Below are 25,885 nucleotides of genomic sequence, written 5' to 3'. Positions count from 1 at the left end.
TAGTGGTGAAGACGTTAGCCGCGTAAGCTGAAGACCCGGGTTCGATTCCCGGCTCGGCCACCAGTGGGCCTTGTCGTTTTTTCTTTCGTGTATGATATCTATTTCAATTTATACCAAGACGATTGTCAATGTCGTATCCAAATCATTTGAAATAATAAATATACACCGGTCTGTTTTTAACCCCCGACGCAAAAACGAAGGGGTGTTATAAGTTTGACGTGTCTGTCTGTGTGTATGTCTGTCTGTCTGTCTGTTTGTCTGTCTGTTTGTGTGTGTGTCTGTCTGTGGCATCGTAGCGCTCGAACGGATGAACCGATTTTGATTTAGTTTTTTTTAGTCGAGAGTGTTCTTAGCCATGTTTCATGAAAATCGGTCCACTAGGTCGCGGTCGGGGGTTTTTTCAAAATTTTAATTTTGTGGTTAGGTTATTATTGATTTCCGTTACGTTTAAGGGATGGTTCTTTAGGTCAATTACAATTAATTCTTTAAGAAACTAGTGTCTTACTTGTATCGTCACTTGATCGACGTGACGCGGAAAGGCCCACACTATCCCAACCCAATGATCCATATTACTAATCCATACTTATACTATATAAGGTCCTAATTTATTAGATGCAGATATTTTTACAGCTGATAGTACTCGGTCTCTGGAGTATATTAAACCGTGAAACATTATAGCTTTTACGATGTTTTTTTGGAGAAAACGGAAAAACAAATTTGCTACGTAAAAACACCCTGTTTATGTGATTATTAAATGAAAACTCATTGAACAGATTCTAGTACCTCTTTTACGTACCACTTAACTGTAACTGGCCACTTCAATGACATGTGCAGTTTTCCCGCCGAACCTTTACGACATTTACAACAAACAATTGTTGAGATGACAGACAGTGTTATTGTGACATGTGATAATGCACATGATGATTTTTTTTAGACGAAATTTTAATTAATTTTTTTGTTAGGAAAATGAAATCAAAAAAGTTACATGAAAAGATTTCTTAATTTATATTTAAAGTTAATTATTTTAATGTAAAGTATCATGTGTTAAAATATCTGCAACTAATAAATTAGGACCGTATATACTATAATATTATAAATGGGAAAGGTTGTGTGTCTGTTTGTTTGTCCGTCCTTCATGGCAAAACGGAGCGACGAATTGGCGTGATTTTTTAAATGGAGATACTTGAAGGGACGGAGAGTGACATAGGCTACTTTTTGTCTCTTTCTAATGCGAGCGAAGCCGCGGGCCAAAGCTAGTATTATTATAAATGGGAAACTGTGTGTGTCTGTTTGTGTGTCTTTCACGGCAAAACGGAGCGACGAATTGACGTGATTTTTTAAGTGGAGCTAGTTGAAGGGATGGAGAGTGACATTGGCTACTTTTTGTCTCTTTCTAACCCCCCTAAAGTAGGAAGTGGAAGTTTGAATGGAGCATTCCGCAATTTTAGTATTTAACGCGAGTGATGCCGCGGGCAAAAGCTAGTAATATACTTTCTTTACAGAAACCATGTCTGTGGAAGGTGTAATGGTGTCCTACAACTATTCTGAAGATGGGGAGCATTCAAACATCATCACTGTCTCTGCGTCAGGGATGAAGTTCTCCAAACGTTGGGTGTTGACTCATGGATCTATCCTCTCTCCTCTCAAACAGGTTAATATATTTCTTATTGTATAGAGAGCCCACACAGTCAAGCTAAGCTGCGTCAGCTATTTTTCCAGGCCGGTGCAAACGTTATTTTAAATGGCAAACTAGCCTCAAATTATGATGTGATCTTAACCCGTGTCCAGGCGGGGCTATCAAAATCGCTATCAATTTACTTACATAAGTAGTTATAACTTTAGCTATCCGTAATTATTTCTAGGTGCCAATTAGCCATCGTGCCAATTATTTACTCTCCGACGACTTCCAAGAGTTATCATATCATAATTATAGTGTGTTTCGTTCGCTGCAGAGGATACACGATTAGTGTCTGAGATGGTCTTCAGAACAAAAATATTGTTTTCGCGCGATAGTTACTCTTTAAATCAAACTATGGAGACGAATTAAGGTTAAGGTGGCAAAGTGCGCCTACCACAAAATATCTCAAAAACTACCGATTGTATGTAGGTATCTAATAAATAATAATAACAGCTTACATTGTGCTGCAACTAAATCATAATCACACACTAAAATGTCACTACTAGTACTTGAAATTAGGAAGTTTTCGAGATATTTGTGGGTAGCCGCATTTGCTCGCTAGGCGTACTTTGCCGCCTTTACTTCATTGCGTAAAATTAATGTAAAATAAATCCCGACGTTTCGTAATTACACGTCATTGTTTCACTATTTATTAATCTTACAGGCACAAGCCATCAACCACGCGAGAGGCAACCCCATACTGAAAGAAGAGTTCTACGACAATCTGCCCGAGATCTACGTAACGTGCGAGAGAGAGACGAAAGAAGGGAATGTGTATGATGATGTGGAGAGACTTAGTAGAGAGAGGGATGAGGGGCTGGAGCATAGTAGTTACCAGATCAGAGTGCTTACGGGGAGGTGAGTTAGAGAAACTACTACATTTTATAATAAAATTAAAATTATAACACTTTAAGTTCTCGCGCTTTGTACACATATTTAAAGTCACATATAGGTCGAACGCGACCACGCAACCAACCTGCAACCTGGCAGAAACATTGGGAAAAAAGGTAAAATAATGTTAATTAATCGCGTTTGACCTGTATGTGACTTTAAAAATTAAAATTTTGTTATACCCCCGACCACGACATTTTGATGTCGGATGAGCGGACCGATTTTCATGAAACATGGCTAGGAACACTCCCGACTAACTCAGCTTTCAAACAAAAAAAACTAAATCTAAATAGGTTCATCCGTTCGGGAGCTACGATGCCACAGACAGACACACACACACATAGACAGACAGACAGACACGTCAAACTTATAAAACCCCGTCGTTTTTGCGTCGAGGGTTAAAAACCAACTCTCGTCAATAAAAAATTGGTCATCTGGCACTAGACTCCGCGCTTTGTCTGTATATTTAAATACTAGCTTTTGCCCGCGGCTTCACCAGCGTTCTAATAGTTATTTGTTATACAAGGGGGCAAAGTTGTATTTTAACGCCGAGTGTGAAATTGAAAAACGAGCAAGTGAAAGGATTCTATAGTTGAACCACGAGCGAAGCGAGTGGTTCGAGAATAGAATCCTGAACTTGCGAGTTTTTTAACACACGAGAAGTAAAATACATTTGCACCCGAGTGTAACACAAAAGTTTTCCCCTCACTATAGCGAGGAAACTACAACGCAAAAAATGCGTTTATCACTGCTTCCAGTAATTCCACAGGTGGTAAATCATCTTTATTACTAACATTAATTTTTATTGAACAAAAGAAATCATTAAAAAATAGATACGTTTAGATCCACAGCGCAGGCTTCGTCATATAACAGAGTGTCCATCCACCTAAGGTTTCGTCAAAATAAAACATTACCATAACATACACTATCCGCAACACGCATCGTCAAAACTCAAGCACACAAAAAAAAAAAAGGCAAACACAATACCCTTAATAAAAACCTTATATCCCAACCCGGTCAGTACCCGGAACAAACGGGTACGGGTCTTTATTACTAGATTCACCTACTTTTATCAATTTTATAGCAGTTAATTTGACTTTATTCAAGGTCAAATTACTTTACCCACTAGTGGATAAAGTCCGTTTTTACCCGCTGGTATTAAAGGACAAAACACGTGTTTCCGAGCTAGTAAGGGGAAAAGTCATATAATTATGTTTAGGAATACCCCTGTAATTCTAATTCTAATAAAATAATTAAAATAATCTTGTTTTCCCATACAAACTTTGGATCCAATTTCACCCCTATGAGGTGAATTTTGATAAATCCTTTCTCCTCCTCTACACCTTATAAGGGACCTACATTGGAATCTCTAGGACCAGTGGTTTCGGCTATACGTTGGTATGTCAGTTTCTTCTTTTATATATTTAGATTTGAAATATTTGAATATATGTCACGAAAATTGAACGGCTGTTAAATGTATGGCATTTACTAACTCTAAGAGTATTCTGTCATACTATAATACTTATACATGGTATAACGAAGAGCTTCAAAGATGGCATAATAATATGTCTATTAAAAAAAGTCGTGATTTCGATCGACCCTAGGATGTAGGTAGTAGGTACTCCGACCTGACGTCCGACCTAATGATGACACACTCCCAGAGGCATATCAAAACCACAAACCGAGACCAATTAAGAAAAGTCATTTCTTAAATTGATCTGAGGGGGTGTCACTGGTCCGTTAATTGTTAGTTTATTGAATCAACCCGAAGAGATTGTTGCCATGGAAACAACCTAGTTTTACAAGTACCTACTCCAATAAGGATAACCTTATCTATTTCTAAAAATAAGCAATAAAAGCATTTATCTTTAAATAAAGCATAATAAACTTCTTGTAGTCATACAATTAAAAGTGCTATAGTTTCTTCAGTTATAGTAGACTAGCTTTTGAGCGCGGCTTCGCTCGCGTTAGAAAGACACAAAAAGTAGATAGGCTACTTTTTGTCTCTTTCATCTCTCTTTGTCCATCTCTTCAACTATCTCCACCTAAAAAAAATCACGTCAATTCGTCGCTCCGTTTTGCTGTGGAAGACGGACAAACAAACAGACACACACACTTTCCCATTTATAATATTAAGTATAAGTATAAGTATGGATGTTTCTTACTTTGCTTCTCCATAAGAACTCTTTAATGTCCATACCTTCATTACCTTAAATCGAAAATTACGTTCTGTGACTTTCGTTATGCATTTTACTTACCAAAATCAACCACTGTAAAGCATCATTGAGGCTGTTACTTTAGAATCTTTCTTGATTTCTTACGAACTATAGAGGTAAAGCCTCCTCTACACATAAAGCATTTTGATAGCGTAGCGTTAGCGGAGCGCAATGATCGCGGTGCGCATTCCGCTCACAATCCGCGCTCGTTAGTTCCCGCCGGCGTCCGCTGGGCGCAACACCCGCGTTTGTCCGGCGCACCGCTGTCATTGCGCTCCGCTATCATTGCACTCCGCTAACGCTCCGCCTATGCTCTCAAATCGCGCATCTGTGGCCGAGCTTTAAGAATTCCTTTGACTTGTTGAGGTCATTTATCAAAGAGAAGCATCTGCAAGCGATAACTAGGTACCGTCAATGGGGTTCCTTGATTCGTGGGTTAAAAATTAATCGTTGAATTTTGCTCTAAAATGAATTCGGTTCTAAAGGTTTTCATTAATTTCATTATCTATTCCTGTTAAGCATGTCAGCCACATCATAACTCATCTCCCTATTCTTCAAAATTCGCTGATCAATGTTACCCCACGAATCAAAGTGACATGCGATTTTTTGAAAACCAGTCTAATATGGTCAAAGTTTAGTGAACATCTGTCAAAATCTCATGCATTTTTCAGGATAGTCCACGTCTGGCAATGTCCGATCCTCAGCCGCTGCGTCGACGATATTCTCTACAGTTGGACCATCGGACACCGAGACGGAGATATAGAAAAACAGACACAGTTGGGGAAGGCACTGCTGTCTGTTTTCGTGCTAGTGGACTTGGAAAGTGATGACCGAGGTAAGTCCCTTCTTAATCAGTCGTTCGTTCATTCCACCATTCATTCATCGGTTGGACCATCGGACACCGGGACGGAGATATAGAAAAACAGACACAGTTGGGGAAGGCAATTCTTTCTGTTTTCGTATTGGTGGATCTAGAGAGTGATGACCGGGGTAAGTCCCTTTTTAATCAGTCGTCCATTCATTCACCATTCATTCATCGGTTGGACCATCGTACACCGTGACGGAGATATAGAAAAACAGACTCAGTTGGGCAAGGCACTGCTGTCTGTTTTCGTGCTAGTGGACTTGGAAAGTGATGACCGAGGTAAGTCCCTTCTTAATCAGTCGTTCATTCATTCACCATTCATTCATCGGTTGGACCATCGGACACCGTGACGGCGATATAGAAAAACAGACACAGTTGGGGAAGGCACTGCTGTCTGTTTTCGTATTGGTGGATCTAGAGAGTGATGACCGGGGTAAGTCCCTTCTTAATCAGTCGTTCGTTCATTCACCATTCATTCATCGGTTGGACCATCGGACAGCGTGACGGCGATATAGAAAAACAGACACAGTTGGGGAAGGCAATTCTTTCTGTTTTCGTATTGGTGGATCTAGAGAGTGATGACCGGGGTAAGTCCCTTTTTAATCAGTCGTCCATTCATTCACCATTCATTCATCGGTTGGACCATCGGACACCGTGACGGAGATATAGAAAAACATACACCGTTGGGAAAGGCACTTCTTTCTGTTTTCGTATTGGTGGATCTAGAGAGTGATGACCGGGGTAAGTCCCTTCTTAATCAGTCGTTCATTCAATCAGTCGTTCATTCATTCACCATTCATTCATCGGTTGGACCATTGGACACCGTGACGGCGATATAGAAAAACAGACACCGTTGGGGAAGGCAATTCTTTCTGTTTTCGTATTGGTGGATCTAGAGAGTGATGACCGGGGTAAGTCCCTTGTTAATCAGTCGTTCATTCAATCAGTCGTTAATTCAATCAGTCGTTCATTCATTCACCATTCATTCATCGGTTGGACCATCGGACACCGTGACGGCGATATAGAAAAACAGACACCGTTGGGGAAGGCAATTCTTTCTGTTTTCGTATTGGTGGATCTAGAGAGTGATGACCGGGGTAAGTCCCTTGTTAATCAATCGTTCATTCAATCAGTCGTTCATTCATTCACCATTCATTCATCGGTTGGACCATCGGACACCGTGACGGCGATATAGAAAAACAGACACCGTTGGGGAAGGCAATTCGCTACAACAACTGCAGCTCTCAAAAATCAGAGCGTGTCATACTCGACGAAGCAGAATGGGCAATATTAGGCAATCGGGGTCAATGGCACTTCCTTCAACCTTGATACTCTTCTTATACTCTTATTATATTACCGGCCTACTTGATCTAGGACCAAACTAGTCCACCCTAACGTGAACCAGATCTGCCCAGAGTATTATGAACAATATGATCAATTTATAGTATAGATATCGGAAGTACTTAAGTAGTATTTTATGTTCTGAGATCGTATGAATGTAAATAATGATAATGAAATATTTCATTTTGGTCTGTTTTGCTTTTTTTAATAAGTTTAAATACTAACCCCCTTATTCCTAAACATAGGTACTCTAAAGTTATCAAGCCGATAAAGTTCTTTTGTCCTTTTCTATCACACCAATACGTCGGAAAGTGACAATAGCTATTTGTTATACAAGGCGGCAAAGTTGTATTTTAACGCCGAGTGTGGAATTGAAAAACGAGCAAGTAAAAGGATTCTATAGTTGAACCACGATCTAAGCGAGTGGTTCGAGAATAGAATCCTGAACTTGCGAGTTTTTTAACACACGAGAAGTAAAATACATTTGCACCCGAGTGTAACACAAAACTTTTCCTCTCACTATAGCGAGGAAACTACAACGCAAAAAATATGTTTATCACTGCTTCCAGTACTTCCACAGGTGGTAAATCATCTTTATTACTAGATTCACCTATTTTTATCAATTTTAAAGCAGTTAATTTGACTTTATTCAAGGTCAAATTACTTTACTCACTAGTGGATAAAATGCGTTTTTACCCGCTGGTATTAAAGGACAAAACACGTGTTTCCGAGCTAGTGAGGGGGAAAATGCATTTGCACCCGAGTATAACACAAAACTTTTCCCCTCACTATAGCGAGGAAACTACAACGCAAAAAATGCGTTTATCACTGCTTCCAGTAGTTCCACAGTGGTAATTGGTAAATCATCTTTATTACTAGATTCACCTACTTCTATCAATTTTAAAGCAGATAATTTGTCTTTATTCAAGGTCAAATTACTTTACTCACTAGTGGATAAAATGCGTTTTTACCCGCTGGTATTAGGTACCGGCCACATCAGAGCGTCGCGTGTCTCGGGGCGCGCAACGGACGTCCGCGCCACGCCACGCCTTACGTCCTTCCTATACAAAATGTACTGAGGTGACGCTTTTTGAATTACACTCAGGTGGCGTGGCGCGGACGTCCGTTGAGCGCCCCGAGACACGCGACGCTCTGGTGCGGCCAGTCACTTAAATGACAAAAGACGTGTTTCCGAGCTAGTGAGGGGAAAACGAACTTTATCGGCTTGATAACTTTAGAGTACGTTTATGAATAAGGGGGTAAGCATATTACCTACATATTTACGAACTAGTAAATTCTGTTTGAAGGACTAAGTATCTAAGATATCAAAAGTACGAACACCAAAATTTCGTAACACATATTGGAAAAATTAATCATTGATGGTCTCAATTTTACTACTTCGCTCACTCAGCGACCCGAAGTGGATCTGGCCCCGTAGCCGAATGGCATTTCTCCGACGCCAAACGAAAGCGATACGCCGCTGGCTCTGTCGCGCCAATACGCAAGCGCGATAGAGATAGATATCTACTAGCGCTTCGTTTCGTGAGCGTTTCGTGAGCGATTGTGCCATTCGGCTAGCCACCCTGGGCCTCCGACACTAGACTTCGCCATTCGCTCCTTTCCTGTCCGATCTGTGTGCGTAGCCGAATGCACAAACGCTCACAAAACGCTTACGATAATATACCTTTCGTAGCTATCTATCTCTATCGCTCTTGCGTATTGGCGCGACAGAGCCAGACTACCTTTCTGCGGCGTTTCGATTTCGTTTCGCGTCGCAGAAATGCCATTTATCTACGGGGCCTGATGCCATTCAGTCTCCATTTTGACGATATTATGTTGACTGTTTACTTTTTAAATAGTTTATAAAGAGGTTGTTAAAAGAGGGCAATCAGAAATAAAATCTAAAACTGAAACCAAGTAAAAGTATTATTATTTCAATAATTATATAACAAATTATGTAATTTCTACTAATTCAACTTTGTTTCGCCTTCGTTCCGTCCGGTCACTTTTTGCAATACTCACTTCCATGTTTATGCTTTTCAGCACAGAGTTTTAATTGTTCTGGAATTTTTATAAGTTAACGTTAAAAGAGTATTTGAAAATATGCCATTTATTAACACAACACAACGTTGTTATTTGACCCTAATAAAAATAACAACAAATTCAATGTAATTTTTAATAACATGCATACTTAACTGGGATGCCTGGAGCATTAAATGGAGTACAATAAATAATTGAAAATTCATAATTTCAACAAAAATCTAATTGATTCTTTGCAGGTTATTTTATTAGAAACTATAAGAACACTATTATACAATATTAAGTACTCATACAACATTAAGTATTGTTCTTCATACAATATTTGAACTATAAAAGATTTTCGGATATAAAACAACTATAACTTTTGTGAGCATCATGATTTTCAGTTAAGGTTCTTATGTAGAGCACTTAGCCGGATTTAATGGTTACCACTTACCATCAAACTGAATGTATGTATGCCTGCTACTGACGTGGTATAAGACTTACCTTTCAACGGGTCCTCAGCAAGCGTCCAGTCATTCCTCCACTTCCAAGCATTATTCCTGTGAGGAGTCGGGTTCGGAGTCAGGGTATAGCAGTTCTCAATAGCGTTTTTCTTGATCACGCCCGCTATGCCCAGGGCTATACCGCCGAGGAGCACGGCATGCTTGGAACCGAGGTAGTGCGCGAGGATTGGGCCGCAGGCGAACCCTCCTGCAATCGACAATAGCAGTGAAGTGTGTACGTAAAGTCACCGTCAATAGAACTTGTAAACAATGTAAACAAACCTTGTAGTCAAAAAAAAATGTCTTTAATTTCCGTTCTAATCAGATACTAGCTAAATCCATGTGTTATTTAATCAATTCATATCACATTATAATCCTCAACCTTTAATAGTTATTTGTTATACAAGGGGGCAAAGTTGTATTTTAACGCCGAGTGTGGAATTGAAAAACGAGCAAGTGAAAGGATTCTATAGTTGAACCACGAGCGAAGCGAGTGGTTCGAGAATAGAATCCTGAACTTGCGAGTTTATTAACACACGAGAAGTAAAATACATTTGCACCCGAGTGTAACACACAACTTTTCCCCTCACTATAGCGAGGAAACTACAACGTAAAAAATGCGTTTATCACTGCTTCCAGTAGTTCCACAGGTGGTAAATTATCTTTATTACTAGATTCACCTACTTTTATCAATTTTAAAGCAGTTAATTTGACTTTATTCAAGGTCAAATTACTTTACCCACTAGTGGATAAAATGCGTTTTTACCCGCTGGTATTTTTTTTTTATTTTTATTTTTATTTTATTTAAGGTTCGCCAACAGGTGTAATACATAATCTTACATATTTAAATGGAAAATAAAATAACTTGCTTTGGTATTCACCCAATTACAGGCAAACACGACATGCTTACGTTTAACAGTGAAAGTTTGTTTACTTAATTACATAATAAGTACTTATTCTAAATAGTAAGTTGATACATTATTACAGTTGTACTTTAAAGTGGTGAAATTAAGGTGAGGTAAACGGTAGGTACACATTCAGAGAAGTAGCAATAAGACAAAAGAAAACAGTGATCAACGATACATAGGAACTCAGCGTGAAGTAAAAATAATACATAATAACATTATAACGATTTTATAAATTAACATTGGCTTTAAGTCTGTACAAATATGTTTTGAACTGGTTACACGAGGTATTTAAGATATCTATTTTGTTTTGTTTAAATAGTAAATTATGTTCTTTACAGATTCTAGGTATTATACTATGAGATCCAACATTGGTTCTATAAGATTTACATGAGAAGGGCCGAAAATTAACTATTCGAGAGTTCCGTCGTGGTACTATCCAATTGATTTTATTTAAAAGTTCTGGACAATCTAACGTGCCTCAGACAATTTTATGCAGTAAGATTTGGTCAGAAATCCAACGACGGTCCTCGAGAGATATCATTTTAAAATATTTTAATCGCTTAGAGTATGAATTTAGAGAGCGGAGCTTCTTCTGGTGTACGGATAGAAAAAATACGAATCTCTTTTGTATATTTTCAATTCGTTCTATGTGACATTTGTAGAAGGGATTCCAAACATTAGAACAATATTCTAGCAAACTGCGGACTAGGGCGAAAAACGCTGTCTTTAGTGCAGAAATATTTTTAAATTGTTTACAGTTGCGCCAGATAAAGCCAAGAAGTTTATTGGCCTGCTTTATTATACTGTCAAGGTGCGGAATAAACGATAGTTCCTTATCTAGCATCTAGTATTAAAGGACAAAACACGTGTTTCCGAGCTAGTGAGGGGAAAAATAATAAAATTATGCTAGATAATATTGATATTTTATAGAATGGTTTGTTTACATTGTTGACAATTTCTATTGACGGCGATTTTATGGCCACACTTTGTGAGAACAGAATAATGTCCGAGGCAAACGTCACATTACAATTTATAGGCTAGCACACATCGGGTCCAAAACAGAACGGCTTGGAGAGAACAATAGGCCTAGCACATGATTGCCGCGAGAGTATGTCGCCGCGAAATAGACTACCCGTCCTTATGTCATTAATACATTTAGAAAAAGACGTGTGATCTATCTCGAGGCAATCATGTGCTAGGTCTACTGGAGAAGAGTGTCTATGGACGGTCACATTGACCTTCTAGCAAAGAGTAGGTACTCGTGCAAACTTTAACACTCCGTGGCATTTGCCTGTATGATGCTCATCTGACTGTACGCCACGGAGCCTGACTGACTGTATTCTTGGCTACAGGGCCTGATCTCACAGTAACAAGTGTTTCAAAGGCGAAGAGTTTTTTTTAGTATAATTTCGTTCTGCGAGATGAAACAGAACGTTGTTCAGGGAAGCTAAGAGAATATAGTTTAAAGTACCTAAGAAATAGTTGTACACGTCATCCTTCTGCCTGTATATGGTCAAGCCATTGGCAACACCAGCGAACGTGGCTCCCATCAGGCCCAGCGGTATTGTGTGCACCGCATACCTTTAACAAACAATCATTTATACGTCATTATCCTACTTGCGTTATCCCGGCATTTGCCACGGCTCATGGGAGCTTGGGGTCAGCTTTGACAACTAATCCCAAGATTTGGCGTAGGCACTAGTTTGAGTTAGACTGCCATCTGACCTTCCAACCCGTAGGGTTACTAGGCCTTATTGGGATTAGTCCGGATTTCTCAGGATGTTTTCCTTCACCGAAACGCGACTGCCAACAACACCAAATGACATTTCGCACATGGTAGTTCAAACCCGCGACCTCTGGATCGAAAGTCTCAGCTCAGTCAAAGCTCTTACTGCTAGGCCACCAGGCACTTTTCGGAACTTATTAAAATTTTTCCTTAAAAATTCTTTTTTTTTTTCACAACAAAAAAAATATAAAATATATTTTTGATATGTAAAATTTGAGCTCTTTCTAACGATATCCCACTTGACCTAATAACTTGACATTTACAGTTTGCCCCCTTTCATATTAATAAATAAATAAAAAATGATACCTTCAGTTTGTAGAGGTTAACAATATTCATAACTATTCCAAATTTCAAATCGATAGCATAAGTAGTTCTCGAGATATTCAGTAACGTGACCGACGGACAGACATAAGGGTTCCAGGGTTCCTTTTGTACCTTTTTGGTACAGAACCCTAAAAATAGGGTCACCACAAAACGGATTGCCGATACTGACCTCTTCAATATGGGGCCCAGCCCCGAAGCGTGCGAGTGCAGAAGGACGTCGTACGTGGATAAGACAAGTCCTGCTATCACCCCATAACGTGCGGTCACCATCATCTGTCAACAAAACGATATTTTCTCTAATGAAGAAAATGTGGGCCTAATTAAGACTGCTCAGAAGCTGCTAATAATTTTTGCATAAGTATTTACTTTTTTATCTATATCGACTCCTTCGGGTGTGTCATAGTAGCAGTAATAATTGCGGATAGGCTCCTCATAGCACTGACACGTATTTGCCGGCATTTAATGATCAATATATTATAAATTATATTATTGAAAATATTGTACTATATAGATTATAGACGTGTGTGTGGGTATGACGTGTGACAATGTCAGTGACAATGTCAATGCCATAGATTTAAGGTCTGCCAGTTTGATTTTTAAAGGTCTTGATTGAAAAAGTTTTCATTGATACTTACATTTTTACTCGGCTTGGCGGAGGAACTGCCGTGCCACCAGATTCGTAAATCCAAGATGATCCAAGGTAACTTAAGACATGCCATTCCGAATGTTACCGAATCCCGTCGACATTTAATATTAAAGCCTAGAAACTGACAGAAAAATCCAACTTGTTCTAAAAAACACGATTGAAACTTCTGGTAAAAAGCTTGATTTATATTTCTATCTTTGCAGGCTTTAGGACGCTGCGGCCCCTTTCGGAGCTACTGGACTTGGTAAAGCCTCCGCCTGACAGAGGGTCTGCCGTGGAAGTCCATTCCACTCCATTTGGATGCGAGGTAACAGAATATTGAAAATCTCTAGTCTATTTGTGAAAGTCATATCTGTAGATAAACAGAAAGGATCCCGGCCCTTAAGCTGCATTTAAAAACTATAAAAAGCTGTCTTTTGATGCGTTCCGTATGATTCTATTCAAAATAATATTAGTGGCTGATGATTCCTTAATTTTTTTTCATACATAAGATTCCCTGCGAGATATTGTACGATAGAAATCATTGTTCTGGTTGGGTAATAAACCGGCCGCTAATAAAGATGTAAAACTTGACAAATTGGCATATTATAATAGCAGATGCTCAAGAAAATTTGAACGTTAACACACACTTAACGCCTTGACAACAAAGGCGTTTTCATATTATAAAGTGAGGGCTTTCGATGCTCCAATATATTTGATGGCGACTATAGACTTAGAATAGAATAGAATAGAATAGAAAACGTTTATTTGGTGAAAATATACAAGTAAAACAACAATAGCCAGACTTGAGGCAACTGCCGGCCTACCCGAAGGCCAAATGTCAATCGTTAGGCCGTCAAGGCCGAAAGCTACACGTCCTTCGAAACGCAGTCTGGTTCTGTCGCTCCAATTTGGAAGAGCGATAGAGATAGCTAGTTACGATAACGATATTATCGTACGCGTTTGCGCATTCTACCTACTTCGTACCCTGTATTTATCGATAAATTAATCTTGCTCGATGAAACATTGTTATTAATATCCACAGGTGTTCCTAAATGCGGTGACTCGTGGATCGGTGTGCGGTGTTGTCGGCAGAAGACCGTCGCTCCTCCTTACTGATGCGGCCACAGCGCTAGGTTCTGAAGGCGGCCCGGTGTTCACAGAAGGACCCAAGTATGTACTACTATCATAGTTAGTTCTCGAGGGTTGTGCGACTCAACTCCGTATAGTAGCCTTACCACTCAAACTCGTATAATAATCGCTTTAGTAGGCAAGTTGATCTGCGATACGAGTCTAAAATTTTACTTAATTATACAAGGTTGAGTCACACAATCCTCGTTCTGATAAATCTGATAAAGCCGAGATCTGATTAATCCGTAGATTTTTTCAATATAAAAACACTCCCGACTAATTGAACTTTCAAACGATGCCACAGACAGACACACACACAGATAGACAGAGACGACACGTCAAACTTATAATACTCCTTCGATTTTTCTGATTATCCCTAGATCCCTACCTGTAACTGCCGTTGGCACACTTTAAAATCTGTTTTATATTTGCAGCAAAGAGCTTATAGGAGCAGTGGTGTGCAGCGTGTCATGGTGGCGAGGGGAATGGGTGGGACTGACATTAACAGCTCCACTTGTATCAGTACTAAGTGCCAAGCTGAGGGTGTCCCCACCAGCTGTGCCACGCCAGCCGCCCAGCCAGCATTATCAGGAGATTTTTGGTGAGTTCGATCTTTGATTCTACTACAGATGGAAGTCCTTAGTCCTTGTTTTACGTTTTCTTTACTTTCTGCAATGACTCAGAAATGTTTTTTGAGAACATCCTGCATATTACACACCGTGCGGTCACATCTCGGACACTGGCGAAGCGATATAAAAAAGGCGCGTACCTAGCACACAGTCTAAGCTCGTGTAGGTGAAAGCGTACTATGCTGGTATGAGTGAAATATGACAGGTCGACTGTTCGCGTTTTTGACAGGCTGTGAGGTAACCGAGAGCGGGTAGGCGGCACTAGTGGGGAGCAGGAGTGGCCATACTGTACGATAGTACTCTTTATTATACTGTGGTGCGGTTTCAGAGGAATTTCCTCCAGCGGACGCTGTGGAATGAGCTCCCTGCCGAGGTATTCACGGTGAACTACAGTATGGGGTTCTTCAAAACAGGAGCGTACAAGTTTCTAATGGGTCGGCAACGCGCATGTGATACCCCTTGAAGCGGACCGTATACCTGTTTGCCACCGACATGGTATAAAAAAAACTTAATGACTGTCAATCCAGCTTTTAGCTTTTATCCATTTTGCTTGTAAATTACTGGAGTATTTTTCATAGCCTTCGTGCTAGAGATGAAACTGAAGTACCAGGCACTCATAACTGGTGTGTAATAAAATTGTTGCAGATAGAATCGACAAGACGACGGTGCTGGTGAGGTGTGGGGGAGCTTGGGGCGCTGGGGTGTATCTCGGCGGCGGATACATTGCCACATGCGCACACGTCGTTAAGCATGTAAGTCCAAAATCTCATATGATATACCTATCTTCCTTCCTGACCTGACGACTAAATGCTACTAAATGATTATAGACTTGTAGTGTGTGAGAAGAGAAGGCACACTGACAGTTTATCCCGCCAGGGGCGCCTGTGCAAGTGTCTAGGCATGTCACTGTCAATCATATGTGAGAGAGAGAGAGAGAGAGAGAAAAAAAAAACATATCACCTTTTCGCTCTCACGTATGAAATGAATTATCTGTCCAATGGACCCAATAGGGTGGCGCCATTTGTCATAACCTTTGAGTGTGCCTCCTCATTAATGAAGTTTTAGTTTTCGTCTGATGTCGCTTTCGTAAAACTACTGCCTACGCCAAATCTTGGGATTAGTTGTCAAAGCGGACCCTAGGCTGACATGAGCCGTGGCAAATGCCGCGATAACGCAAGGCGGATGATAATGATACGGTCAAGTAAATCACTTTAAAATTTCTTTCAACCTACTTAATCCTCTTCGTTATTTTTTACAGTACGCAACCCACAAAGTCTCAGTTTACTGCCAAGGCGCAAGCGAAACGGCCATAGTTCGCTACAAGACTCGCGATGATCGAGCATACGATTTAGCTCTCCTCTACACAAACCCTGAAAACTGGACGCATCTCCTGCCAGCTGTTTTCGCTGAGATGCCTGCTGAGAAAGGTTTGTTCATTTGCCATTTAATCTTTTTTATGATTGAGTTGTTGTATTTTTTTTATTGTCTAAGTTTTTTTGATATATTTATAGTTTAAGTTAGTTCTAGTTTAATATTTATTATGTTTTAGTGTACTTAGTGTAATACAATATAAAAGAAATTTAATCTAGTGGTCTTCGTTTAGAAATAAGTTTTTTGCAAAAAATTCATTTTTGGCACAAGCTTTTATCGCCGACGTTTCTAAAAAACCTTTACTCGATGGGGATACGACGTTTCATGACAGGGTTCCTATGACCACCTTTCTGCTTCATATGGCAAATATCTACATCTCTTTCTTGCACATACTTCTGTCTCAAAACTTGCAGCAATAACTTGCACGTCTAAACTCAGCTTTAGGTAAACCTATCTAAACACAATAGGGGCTTTGTCTTGTTAAGTCGAGCATTTTTCATAACCTAATACTGCAACTTAAAAACAAAATCATATTCCGATTTCCAGGAGAATCGGTACTAGCAGCCGGCTACCCGTACTTCAACGAGAATATGCTGGAAAACCTAAAGCCAAACGTGACCGCCGGCCATGTGAACAGCGTCTCGCCTTCCATGATTCAGAGCAGCTGTTGCGTGCAGTCAGGGTTCAGGTAATGACAAAAAAGAAATACATATAAGTCATTCGCTTGTGCTTTTCCATGTAACATTTGACGAACTAGTTACAACGACCGCTTTTAGCGTAATAATTTAATTTAATTTTAATTAATGGTGGACATTTTCAATTAATTAAGTAATAACATATGACTCAACCTCGCATAGCAGATCAATCTGCTTAATTACACAATTTTGTACTAATTTCAGTGGTAGCGCAGGGAACAATTATACGGCATTGAGTCACACACATATAATATTAATATGGATTTCATCATTTATTTAGTCGTAGAGGCGACTCAGATAAATATAATAATTTATAACAATATCCGACACTGTTACTTTGCATGAATAGATTATGTGTTAATTTGGTAATAAACTTTCGGTTCTTGCTTTCGTGGACCGATAGCCGAGTGGTTCTGGCATTCGCCCGGTAAGCGGAGTACGCTGGTTCGATTCCAGCTCGGAGCACTGGAGGCTTTGGTCACTTTTTCGTTGTATATGACATTTATTTAATGTTTAGAACATAATAGTAGTGTTACTACTTAAAATAACAAGTTAAAATATTTTCTATGAAAGTAATTTAATTTGTTCTTAGAGGAAACTTTCGGTTCTTCCAGTATCTACATATCCCTTTAATAAAAATTATAAATGTATGTATGAATTATGTTGATGTCCCTGTTTTCGTTGCTCTATTCACATCTTTAAAAACTGATCATTAATTTACAGTGGCGGTCCCATCTTCCGGATAGTAGACTCCAACGTGGAAGTTCTAGGCATCATAGTCAGCAACGCAAAGACCAACACGGGCGCGTGCTATCCTTACATCAATATGGCTGTGCCTGCTAGAGCATTTGTCGATCCCATGCTACAATACATCACTGATAAAGGTAAACCATAGAATTATTGAATATCAAAAAAAGTCAGCCATGCCAAGACCTGGGTATCGATTTTTGAATTTCGAACGCACGAATTCGCCATTCGAAAGTCTGTGGAAAACGACGTAATGATATTTTTGAAAAAGGACGGCTAGCAATTTTAAAACTAGTGGTAATGACCACTCGTTTTCGATTCTGTTAGTAGAATTTAAACCGCTAGTAGTGGAGATATTAATGAACGAATTTCACGAAATCGAATGGACGAGATTCAAAAATGGGCCCCTGACAAAAAATACTACATTACGATACTAGTGCGGAAAAGAGGAAGTTAAAAAGGAGTGACAATACATTAAAACACGACCAAAGGGAGTGTTTTAAATCGACACGAGTTACGAATTTCCATTTCGCATGTATCGTACGTAATATAGTACACCGTGTTTTTTTTTTGTTTTCCGTTAAATTTGACATAATTATGTTTATTTTTCTAGTAACTCGGTAACCGTAAGAGTTAAGACGCTACCTAGTTTCTTGGAGAAATTCATTGTATTTGATCTAAAGAACCTTCCCTTAAAGTTAACGGAATTCAATAAAAACAGGGTGTATAGATGGCCTTTCGAAGTACATTTCTTATACTACTTTGCGAACTAGTGAGAAAAAAGACACCATAATATGTACTGAAATTAATATTTTTTACGCTTTCAGACGGCGACCGCCTGAAACCTATTGAAAACCAACAAGAAATGATCCAGTCACAGTGGGGGCTGCTTCCTTATCGATCTAAGATATGATCTCAAATTAAATATTTAGCATAATAATTTCTAGATTGTAGATAGTGAAGTGGCAGGTGCATTACAAATAGAGGGTGACTCAACCTCGTATCGCAGATCAATTGGTGTATTCATTCACTTTAACGAATATTATACGAAATTGAGTGATATGGCCGAGCGGGGTTGAGTTGAGTCACCTAGACATTAAATTACGAAAGTTTCTGAAAATACATGATGTTAAAAGATTATGCACTAGTACTACATTTGTGTTGCTTACTTTCAAAACTGGGTAAATCCATTCTGCTGTATAAGGTTGATTATCTTTCAGATCATATTATTTATATTCAACCTTAAAGCAGAATGGATTTACCCAGGTTTGAAGTTAAGCAACACATTAAATTTGTGCTATGTAGCCTAAGAACGGTGCGATATTTTTGAAAATAATTCTACAACAGTAGTTTTTTTTTCATATACAGCGTTTAATCGCAATTTAAAAAACCTATATTTTCGAATCCACCAATAGTTTGGAATGGAAGATATTAAAAAAAACTACGCCCAAAAAATAAGCGTTTTCTTTCAGCAAAATACCTCACAGTAATTTAATGGTGGACACATGTAAAAAAAAATCAGTTTTAAGGTTTACAACCCGAAGCCACCTAAATATATGACGGGAAATAAGACTTTTTTTAATGATATAGAATTTTTGAATTTTTTCTAACGTGCTCTAGAGCAAATATAACAACAGATATTTTTAAGCAGAAATGAATAGCACATAATATTTCAGATATTTAGCATATAAAAACCACCAATATATTTATATGGAAATAAAAAAATCTAAATATTTGACCGGGCAAATTAGGAACAGATAATAGTACGAGGTTGACTTTTACTGTCCCTATTTAACAATATTAACAGCATGATAATCCACCCAATAAGTTTGACCTTTATTTAATACTTTAATTTAATAATATATTTACATTTTTTGCGTGGTTTGGTTTGGACCTTAGTGTCATACATTTAGGAATCCATATGGCAAACCACCACGCCAGTGGAGCTGGGCCGAGAGTAGGTGATGAGCCGTGTCGCATGCTTTATATTCTGTTCTTCTATTACACATTAACGTAAATGAGGAGGCACACTGACATTTTACCCCGCCAGGCGGCGCCTATGCAAGAGTCTAGGCATGTCACTGTCATTCATATGTGAGAGAGAGAGAAAAAAACATAATTATCAGCTTCTCGCTCTCACGTCTCACGGACTAATAGGGTGGCGCCATCTGTCGTATCTTTTGAGTGTTCCTCCTCATTACATGCCTATTTCTACATAAGTAATATTTTAGGTAGATTAAAAACAGACGTTTCCCACCGATAATAAAGTCCAAAGTAATTTAAAAAATTACATATTTATTTTAGGCATGCGATTTGACAGTCGTCGAAAAGAGTATATACTTGTCAGTACATAAATCTATCTCACGTTTTTCTCTTCTACCATTTGACAGATCTCCGTCATCTTGTGAAATGTATTCTTCCATTCTTCAGAATCGTTGAAGCAACGCTTGTTACAAACACGCGAAAGCTATGCAAAGTCTAATTTCGACCCATATGTCACGGCCAGGTATAGCCCCGGTGATTATCGTTAGACTTACAAGCCACAGGTCACGGGTTCAAATCTCAGTCGTCGCATACGTAGGTCGTAGATATTACAGCTTTTTTAATTCATTTTTTTAATGTTTTATTTATATTATAAGTTGATAAGTACAAGCTACTGCAATGACATTAAATACAAGGACGCACAATTCATAACAAAAATGTTTTTCAAATCTGGGTCTAAATTGCATTTATAACATTCTTGTTGATGCTAATAACGTTAACTTCTTACCTGCTTAGGAAAAAAATCGTTCATGCCATAACCAACTTAGTGTATAAAGACCTAAGTATCAAAATTGCAAATGGAACTGTGACACACTAAAAACTCTTTATCAAAATACCTTTTGTCATAATATGCTCAAATGACTTAAATGTCAAAATGAATTGCGAACGAATATTGAACGAATGGAGCCGCTACCAATATATAATAAGTATGTAGGTATTAGATATTTCCAATTTATTCCATAAATAGAAATACCTAAAAAAGGCCGCAATTTTATTTTACTTCTTCATTACATAAACTTTAAAAATACCCTACTGTATCATCTTTATCTTGGTCACTTGTACTACGTTTAAAACAATAAATGTATGTAATGTATGTATGTGTAAATTTCCTGACATGTCATATCTTGTTGTCACAAAGAAAAATTTACAGGGCTTCCAAGAATCTCGAGCTGGAAGGATACAAATTAAAATATTTTCTATGAAAATAATTAAATTCGACAGCAGACAACCCAAAGGTTAATCGGATTTATTTATTATAGGCATTTGTTTTAAATTAAATACCAGTGGCTCTGATCTGATAGCGGGATATTCTTTAAAATTTATTTTCAAAAGGAGATTTAATGTTGGTAATGCCATTCAAATAATATTAGAAGTGTCTACGCGAGTGTCCGAATTTAATTATAGGATAGCACATATTGAAAGTACTGTAATATGGGTACAGAAGCCTGCCTATTAGACGGAGAGCTGGCAGGATTTTGGAGTATGTCCTTGAGGCAACCTGGAAAGGTGCTCAGATGCTTCTCTGATCATAGCCAACATCAGGTCTGCAAGTCTGGCAGCTGGGGAGCGGGGCTTTATCGAGCTATGAATTTTTAAAGATTTAATTTTTTGAGGCCCAAAAAAGGTGTTTGAGGCAACCTGGAATTATTAAAAAGTGAAAATAGAGTTCCTCAGAAGTCGCATAGTATTTATGCCAGATCATTTGGCCGGGTCCTTCACCGTGCCAGAACGGTACAAAGTGGTAAAAAAAAAAATTCCAAAAAAGGTTCTTGAGGCAGTCTGTCATTTTTACCAGTGAAAGATGAGGGTCTAAATAGCCATGGAAAAATAATGCCATGACATGAGGTGGGGTCCGTACCCTGCCATTCGATCTTGAAAGTCATTTTTTTTAGTTTTTCGTAAATAACTCGCAAACGGTGGCCCACAGCAAATAAATATGTTAAACAGAAAATATCTACATAAAATTTCCTACAAGAAAGGTTATGTACGTTTTTTCGATAGGATCAATATATACATGGATAATTTAGTAAGAAAGTTTTTTTTAATCGATTACATGCTCCGTTTTTCGTCAATACCTCGTAAACGGTGGCCCACAGCAAAAAAATATGTTAAACAGAAAATATCTACATACAATTTCCTATAAGAAAGGTTATATAACTTTTTTCGCTAGGATCAATTTTTTAGTTGGAAAGTATTTTTAAATAGATATTTGAGCCGTTTTTTGTTGATAACTCAAAAACGGTGGCTCACAGCCAAAAATAATGTTAGACAGAATTAATCTACATAATATTTTCTACAAGAAAGGTTCTATAAGATTTTTCGCTAGGATCAATATTTTAGTTGGAAAGTATTTTTAAATAGATTTCATGGGCAGTTTTTTGTTAATAACTCGAAATCGGTGGCTCACAGCCAAAAATAATGTTATACAGAATTAATCTAAATAATATTTCCTACAAGAAAGGTTCTATAACATTTTTCGCTAGAATCAATATTTTAGTTGGAAAGTATTTTTGAATAGATTTCATGGGCCGTTTTTTGTTAATCACTCGAAATCGGTGGCTCACAGCCAAAACTAATGTTTCACAGAATTAATCTTCATAATATTTCCTACAAGAAAGGTTCTTTAATATTTTTCGCTAGGATCAATATTTTAGTTGGAAAGTATTTTTCCAACTTCCCGGACCGCCGGCGAGTCCATCAGGGACGCTCCGGGCCTTAGGCCCTACGCGGAGCTCAGCCTTCGGCCTTCGCTCGGCTCCGAAGCTCCACCGTTGGGCCTTCGGCCCGCCGGTTACGCTTGTTTAAGACACTTTTGTAAGGAAATTGTATGGGAGCACTTTATGCCCGCAGTGAAATTACTTTGATTTGGCCCGGGTGGGAGCCTAAAGGTGAGCTCCGTTCCTGCGGCCCTCCGCGGGGTCGGCCTTCGGCCTCCCACCCTGAAGCTCGCCCTTCGGGCTCGCGAAAATACTTGAAAAAATTATTTTGCCATAACGGCGGCCATCTTGGATTTTCGAAAAATTTTTTTTGACATTTGTATTCTAGGGGCCCATACCTCTCCGCATGCAAAATTTCAGCGCGCTCGGACCAACTTGAAAAAAAAAGTCGGCCATTTTGAATTTTTTTGATGCAACTTTTTTCTACTCGGGCTCCTGTATGACATTTGATCGAGCACCCCCCGGCTATCTCTTACGGTTTAAAAGTTGCCATACAAAAAAAGTGGAATTTTTTTCCCATTTGTAGCATTTTTCAAATTTTTTTTATATCATTCTAATCTAGACCCTAGAGAGATTCTATGACCAAAATTTGAGCACTCTAGGATAAACTTGAAAAATCGACAAAAAACAAGTCGGCCATTTTGAAAAAAAATGGCGGCCTCAAAAACTGCCCAGGGTCCTCTATGACATTTGGTCGAGCACCCCCCAATATCTCCCCCCGTTTAGCCAGGCCGTCCAACATTTTTTGACCCAAGAGTCGGAGACCAGATTCCATATTTTTCCCACACGTCTCCCCGCTCCCTCTATACAAAGACACTTCGACCGTCGAAATCGGTTTAGCCGTTCTCCAGATATAGGGAGAGGTTAGAAATCAGTGGGGTTGCAGCTATATATAAGACCGTATGCCTGTTTGCCACCCACGAGATCAAGATTTGTTAAGTCGCAGTAGTCGCATTTCTCGGAACTAGCTACTTAGAAAGCAAGGAGCGCCGGACGATCGAACGCAAGTCCGTTGTCTACGACCTACGAGCGCTCGGCGCAGACTGAGCGGGCCCGTATCAACACAGTGTATTTTATTCGAATTTTAGGTGCTTTAAAAAAATGTCTGTCGACAGAAAGGTATGTCCTATATGTATAATTTTTTTCTTATATGTCAACAAGAAGTTCTAGTTTAGGATAATATTATTTAAGAGTTACAATAAATGCATAAATCCCAGGAAAAATACATAATGTAAACCTCTTTTTATCGAAAAAATGGGGAAGATACGGAAGGTTATTTATTAAATCCACCATTTCAAATAAATCTTAAAATGTCAAACTATGATTACCTCGTACAGCACGGGGAGCATGGTCGCGCGATAGACGATAAAATAGCAGGCCGTCCCTATCGCACTATTTTGTAAGTGCGATATCCGGACGGCCTGATATTTTATCGTCTATCGCGCGACCATGCTTCCCGTGCTGGATATAACAAATAGGATTGTGATCATTTATTACCCCAAATAACATATTTAACAGCACAATCACGATTCTAAACGAGTGATCCCACTACGAAATTTGAAAACGTCTACCGAAAAAACTGATTTGTTTTAAGTATAAAAAGACACACATACACATACAATCACGCCTGTATCCCATAAAGGGGGAGGCAGAGCACATGAAACTACTAAAGCTTCAGGGCCACTCTTGGCAAATAAGGGGTTAAAAGAAAACGAACTGTGGCATGTGGTATCTGTGCATAGCTCAGGACAAGTAACTTTAGATACTTGTGATGATAAAGCCAAGGAGCACAAAGTGCTATTTACAAATGTACTGTATATTCCTGAGCTGGCTAACAATCTTCTTTCCGTCAGTCAGATTGCAAAAACTGGAGGCAGAGTGAATTTTCACGACACAGGCTGTACTATAACAAACAAGAGAGGTCAGATAGTAGCTACAGGAACTCACATCAACAACATGTACCGGCTAGATATGCCTGAAAAAGGCTATGCATGCATGTCTGAGGTTGAAAAAGAAGAGGATACTTACCGGTGGCACCAGAGAATGGGACATCTTAACTTTCAGAGTCTAAATAAAATGACTGAAAATGCTGAAGATGTAAATTTCTCAGAGAAAATAGAAAATCTGACATGCATAACATGCAAGGAAGGTAAACAGACCCGATTACCTTTTAAAAGTGAAGGCCCCAAAGCTGAAAGTTTACTAGAAGTGGTTCACTCTGACTTATGTGGGCCCATGGAAACTCCGTAAAAAAAAAAAAAAAAACATATTAAAAAGACATATTTTAAAATATTATATTATGATTAACTAGCTTAAGATATGTTCTTTTAGGAACATTATCAGTTTTTTAATAATCACTTAAGTATAGTTTCTTTATAGTTTTGAATGAAAAATGTTACATTTTGCAAAAAACGCTCTTCTTTAGGAATAAGGCCTCTTAACCTTGGTTGATTCCGTTTCGCGCTACTTAGATAGAGGGATGCAGGTGGACGTGCTGTACTTTGATTTAAAAAAAGCCTTTGATCGCGTAGATAACGACGTACTCTTAAGCAAATTATGCAGCATTGGTTTCTCGCCTGAACTGTTTTGCCTTTTTGCTAGTTATCTACGTGATAGACGGCAATATGTGCAGCACGGATGCTTTGTGTCGAGTGCCTACCCCACCCGTTCCGGGGTCAGTCAGGGCTCTATTCTGGGTCCTCTGCTCTTTGGTGTTATGGTCAATGATCTGGTCTTGGTGCCTAAGCATGCGCAATGCCTACTCTATGCTGACGACCTGAAACTAATTTACAGGGTCCAGGAAGATTCTGACTTACAATCTTTACAAAGTGATATTGATCGGGTTTATGAATTGAGTCTTGTAAACGAACTTCTGAAACTTCAGTTCAATGTTGACAACTGTGCGGTTATTACTTTTTGTAAAGCGCGTAGTCCCCTGTGTAGGCAGTATCTCCTGGGGTGGAAACCCATCGCCCGTGTCACATTGATACGGGACTTGGGGGTTGTTTTAGATTCCCACCTTAACTTTCATGAGCACATGACAATGCTTGCTGCAGACTGTTACCGCAGGCTTGGGTTTGTTGTCCGCAACGCCAAAGAATTTGACAATCCCAGGGACATAAAGCTTCTTTATACTGCCCTCATGAGAAGTAAGCTTGAGACAGCCTCAGCCGTTTGGAATCCCCATGAAGCGCCCTACATCCTGCTGCTCGAAAAGGTCCAAAAAAACATTTTTGCGTTTCTTTTATAAAAAAATGTACGGTATTACCGATTCTTGTACCCAACAAAATTCCTTTTGGGGACGTTGGGTTTCTTCTCGTTAGAAGTTAGGCGTAATGTCGTGCTGATGTCTGTTGCATGTGGTATTTTGAAGGGGAGTCAGATTGCCCGGTT

At 38.9% G+C, this 25,885-nt stretch overlaps 2 protein-coding genes across 2 annotated transcripts; one reads left to right on the top strand and one right to left on the bottom strand.

The window, feature by feature from the left end:
• The first annotated feature begins 1,501 nt into the window (after window positions 1-1,501).
• Window positions 1,502-19,028, top strand: LOC125234408 (peroxisomal leader peptide-processing protease-like). Its single transcript, XM_048140636.1, has 11 exons — window positions 1,502-1,651; window positions 2,343-2,536; window positions 5,457-5,620; window positions 13,384-13,487; window positions 14,205-14,332; window positions 14,725-14,891; window positions 15,565-15,671; window positions 16,178-16,346; window positions 16,837-16,978; window positions 17,709-17,869; window positions 18,560-19,028. Exons 1-11 carry the CDS (start codon window positions 1,508-1,510, stop codon window positions 18,643-18,645), a joined length of 1,566 nt encoding a protein of 521 aa, XP_047996593.1. The 5' UTR covers window positions 1,502-1,507; the 3' UTR covers window positions 18,646-19,028.
• LOC125234410 (NADH dehydrogenase [ubiquinone] 1 alpha subcomplex subunit 11-like) lies at window positions 8,906-13,236 on the bottom strand. Its single transcript, XM_048140638.1, has 5 exons — window positions 12,901-13,236; window positions 12,704-12,807; window positions 11,896-12,005; window positions 9,518-9,724; window positions 8,906-9,052 (listed from the first exon to the last, which is right to left on the bottom strand). Exons 1-5 carry the CDS (start codon window positions 12,991-12,993, stop codon window positions 8,994-8,996), a joined length of 573 nt encoding a protein of 190 aa, XP_047996595.1. The 5' UTR covers window positions 12,994-13,236; the 3' UTR covers window positions 8,906-8,993.
• Window positions 19,029-25,885: the final 6,857 nt, after the last annotated feature.

The sequence above is a fragment of the Leguminivora glycinivorella genome, chromosome 16, assembly GCF_023078275.1.
Source record: "Leguminivora glycinivorella isolate SPB_JAAS2020 chromosome 16, LegGlyc_1.1, whole genome shotgun sequence".
In the NCBI taxonomy this organism is placed as follows: domain Eukaryota; kingdom Metazoa; phylum Arthropoda; class Insecta; order Lepidoptera; family Tortricidae; genus Leguminivora; species Leguminivora glycinivorella.
This window is presented reverse-complemented; position numbering and strand designations above follow the sequence as displayed.

Coding starts and splice junctions, on each gene's coding strand:
- LOC125234408 (XM_048140636.1), top strand. CDS start 1,508: ATGTCTGTGGAAGGTGTAATGGTGTCCTACAACTATTCTGAAGATGGG. Junction 2,537..5,456: donor ATCAGAGTGCTTACGGGGAG/GTGAGTTAGAGA, acceptor TGCATTTTTCAG/GATAGTCCACGTCTGGCAAT. Junction 15,672..16,177: donor GCGCACACGTCGTTAAGCAT/GTAAGTCCAAAA, acceptor TATTTTTTACAG/TACGCAACCCACAAAGTCTC.
- LOC125234410 (XM_048140638.1), bottom strand. CDS start 12,993: ATGCCGGCAAATACGTGTCAGTGCTATGAGGAGCCTATCCGCAATTAT. Junction 12,808..12,900: donor GAGTCGATATAGATAAAAAA/GTAAATACTTAT, acceptor TTTTGTTGACAG/ATGATGGTGACCGCACGTTA. Junction 9,053..9,517: donor TGCTGAGGACCCGTTGAAAG/GTAAGTCTTATA, acceptor TAAAAATTCCAG/AACAATTAAAACTCTGTGCT.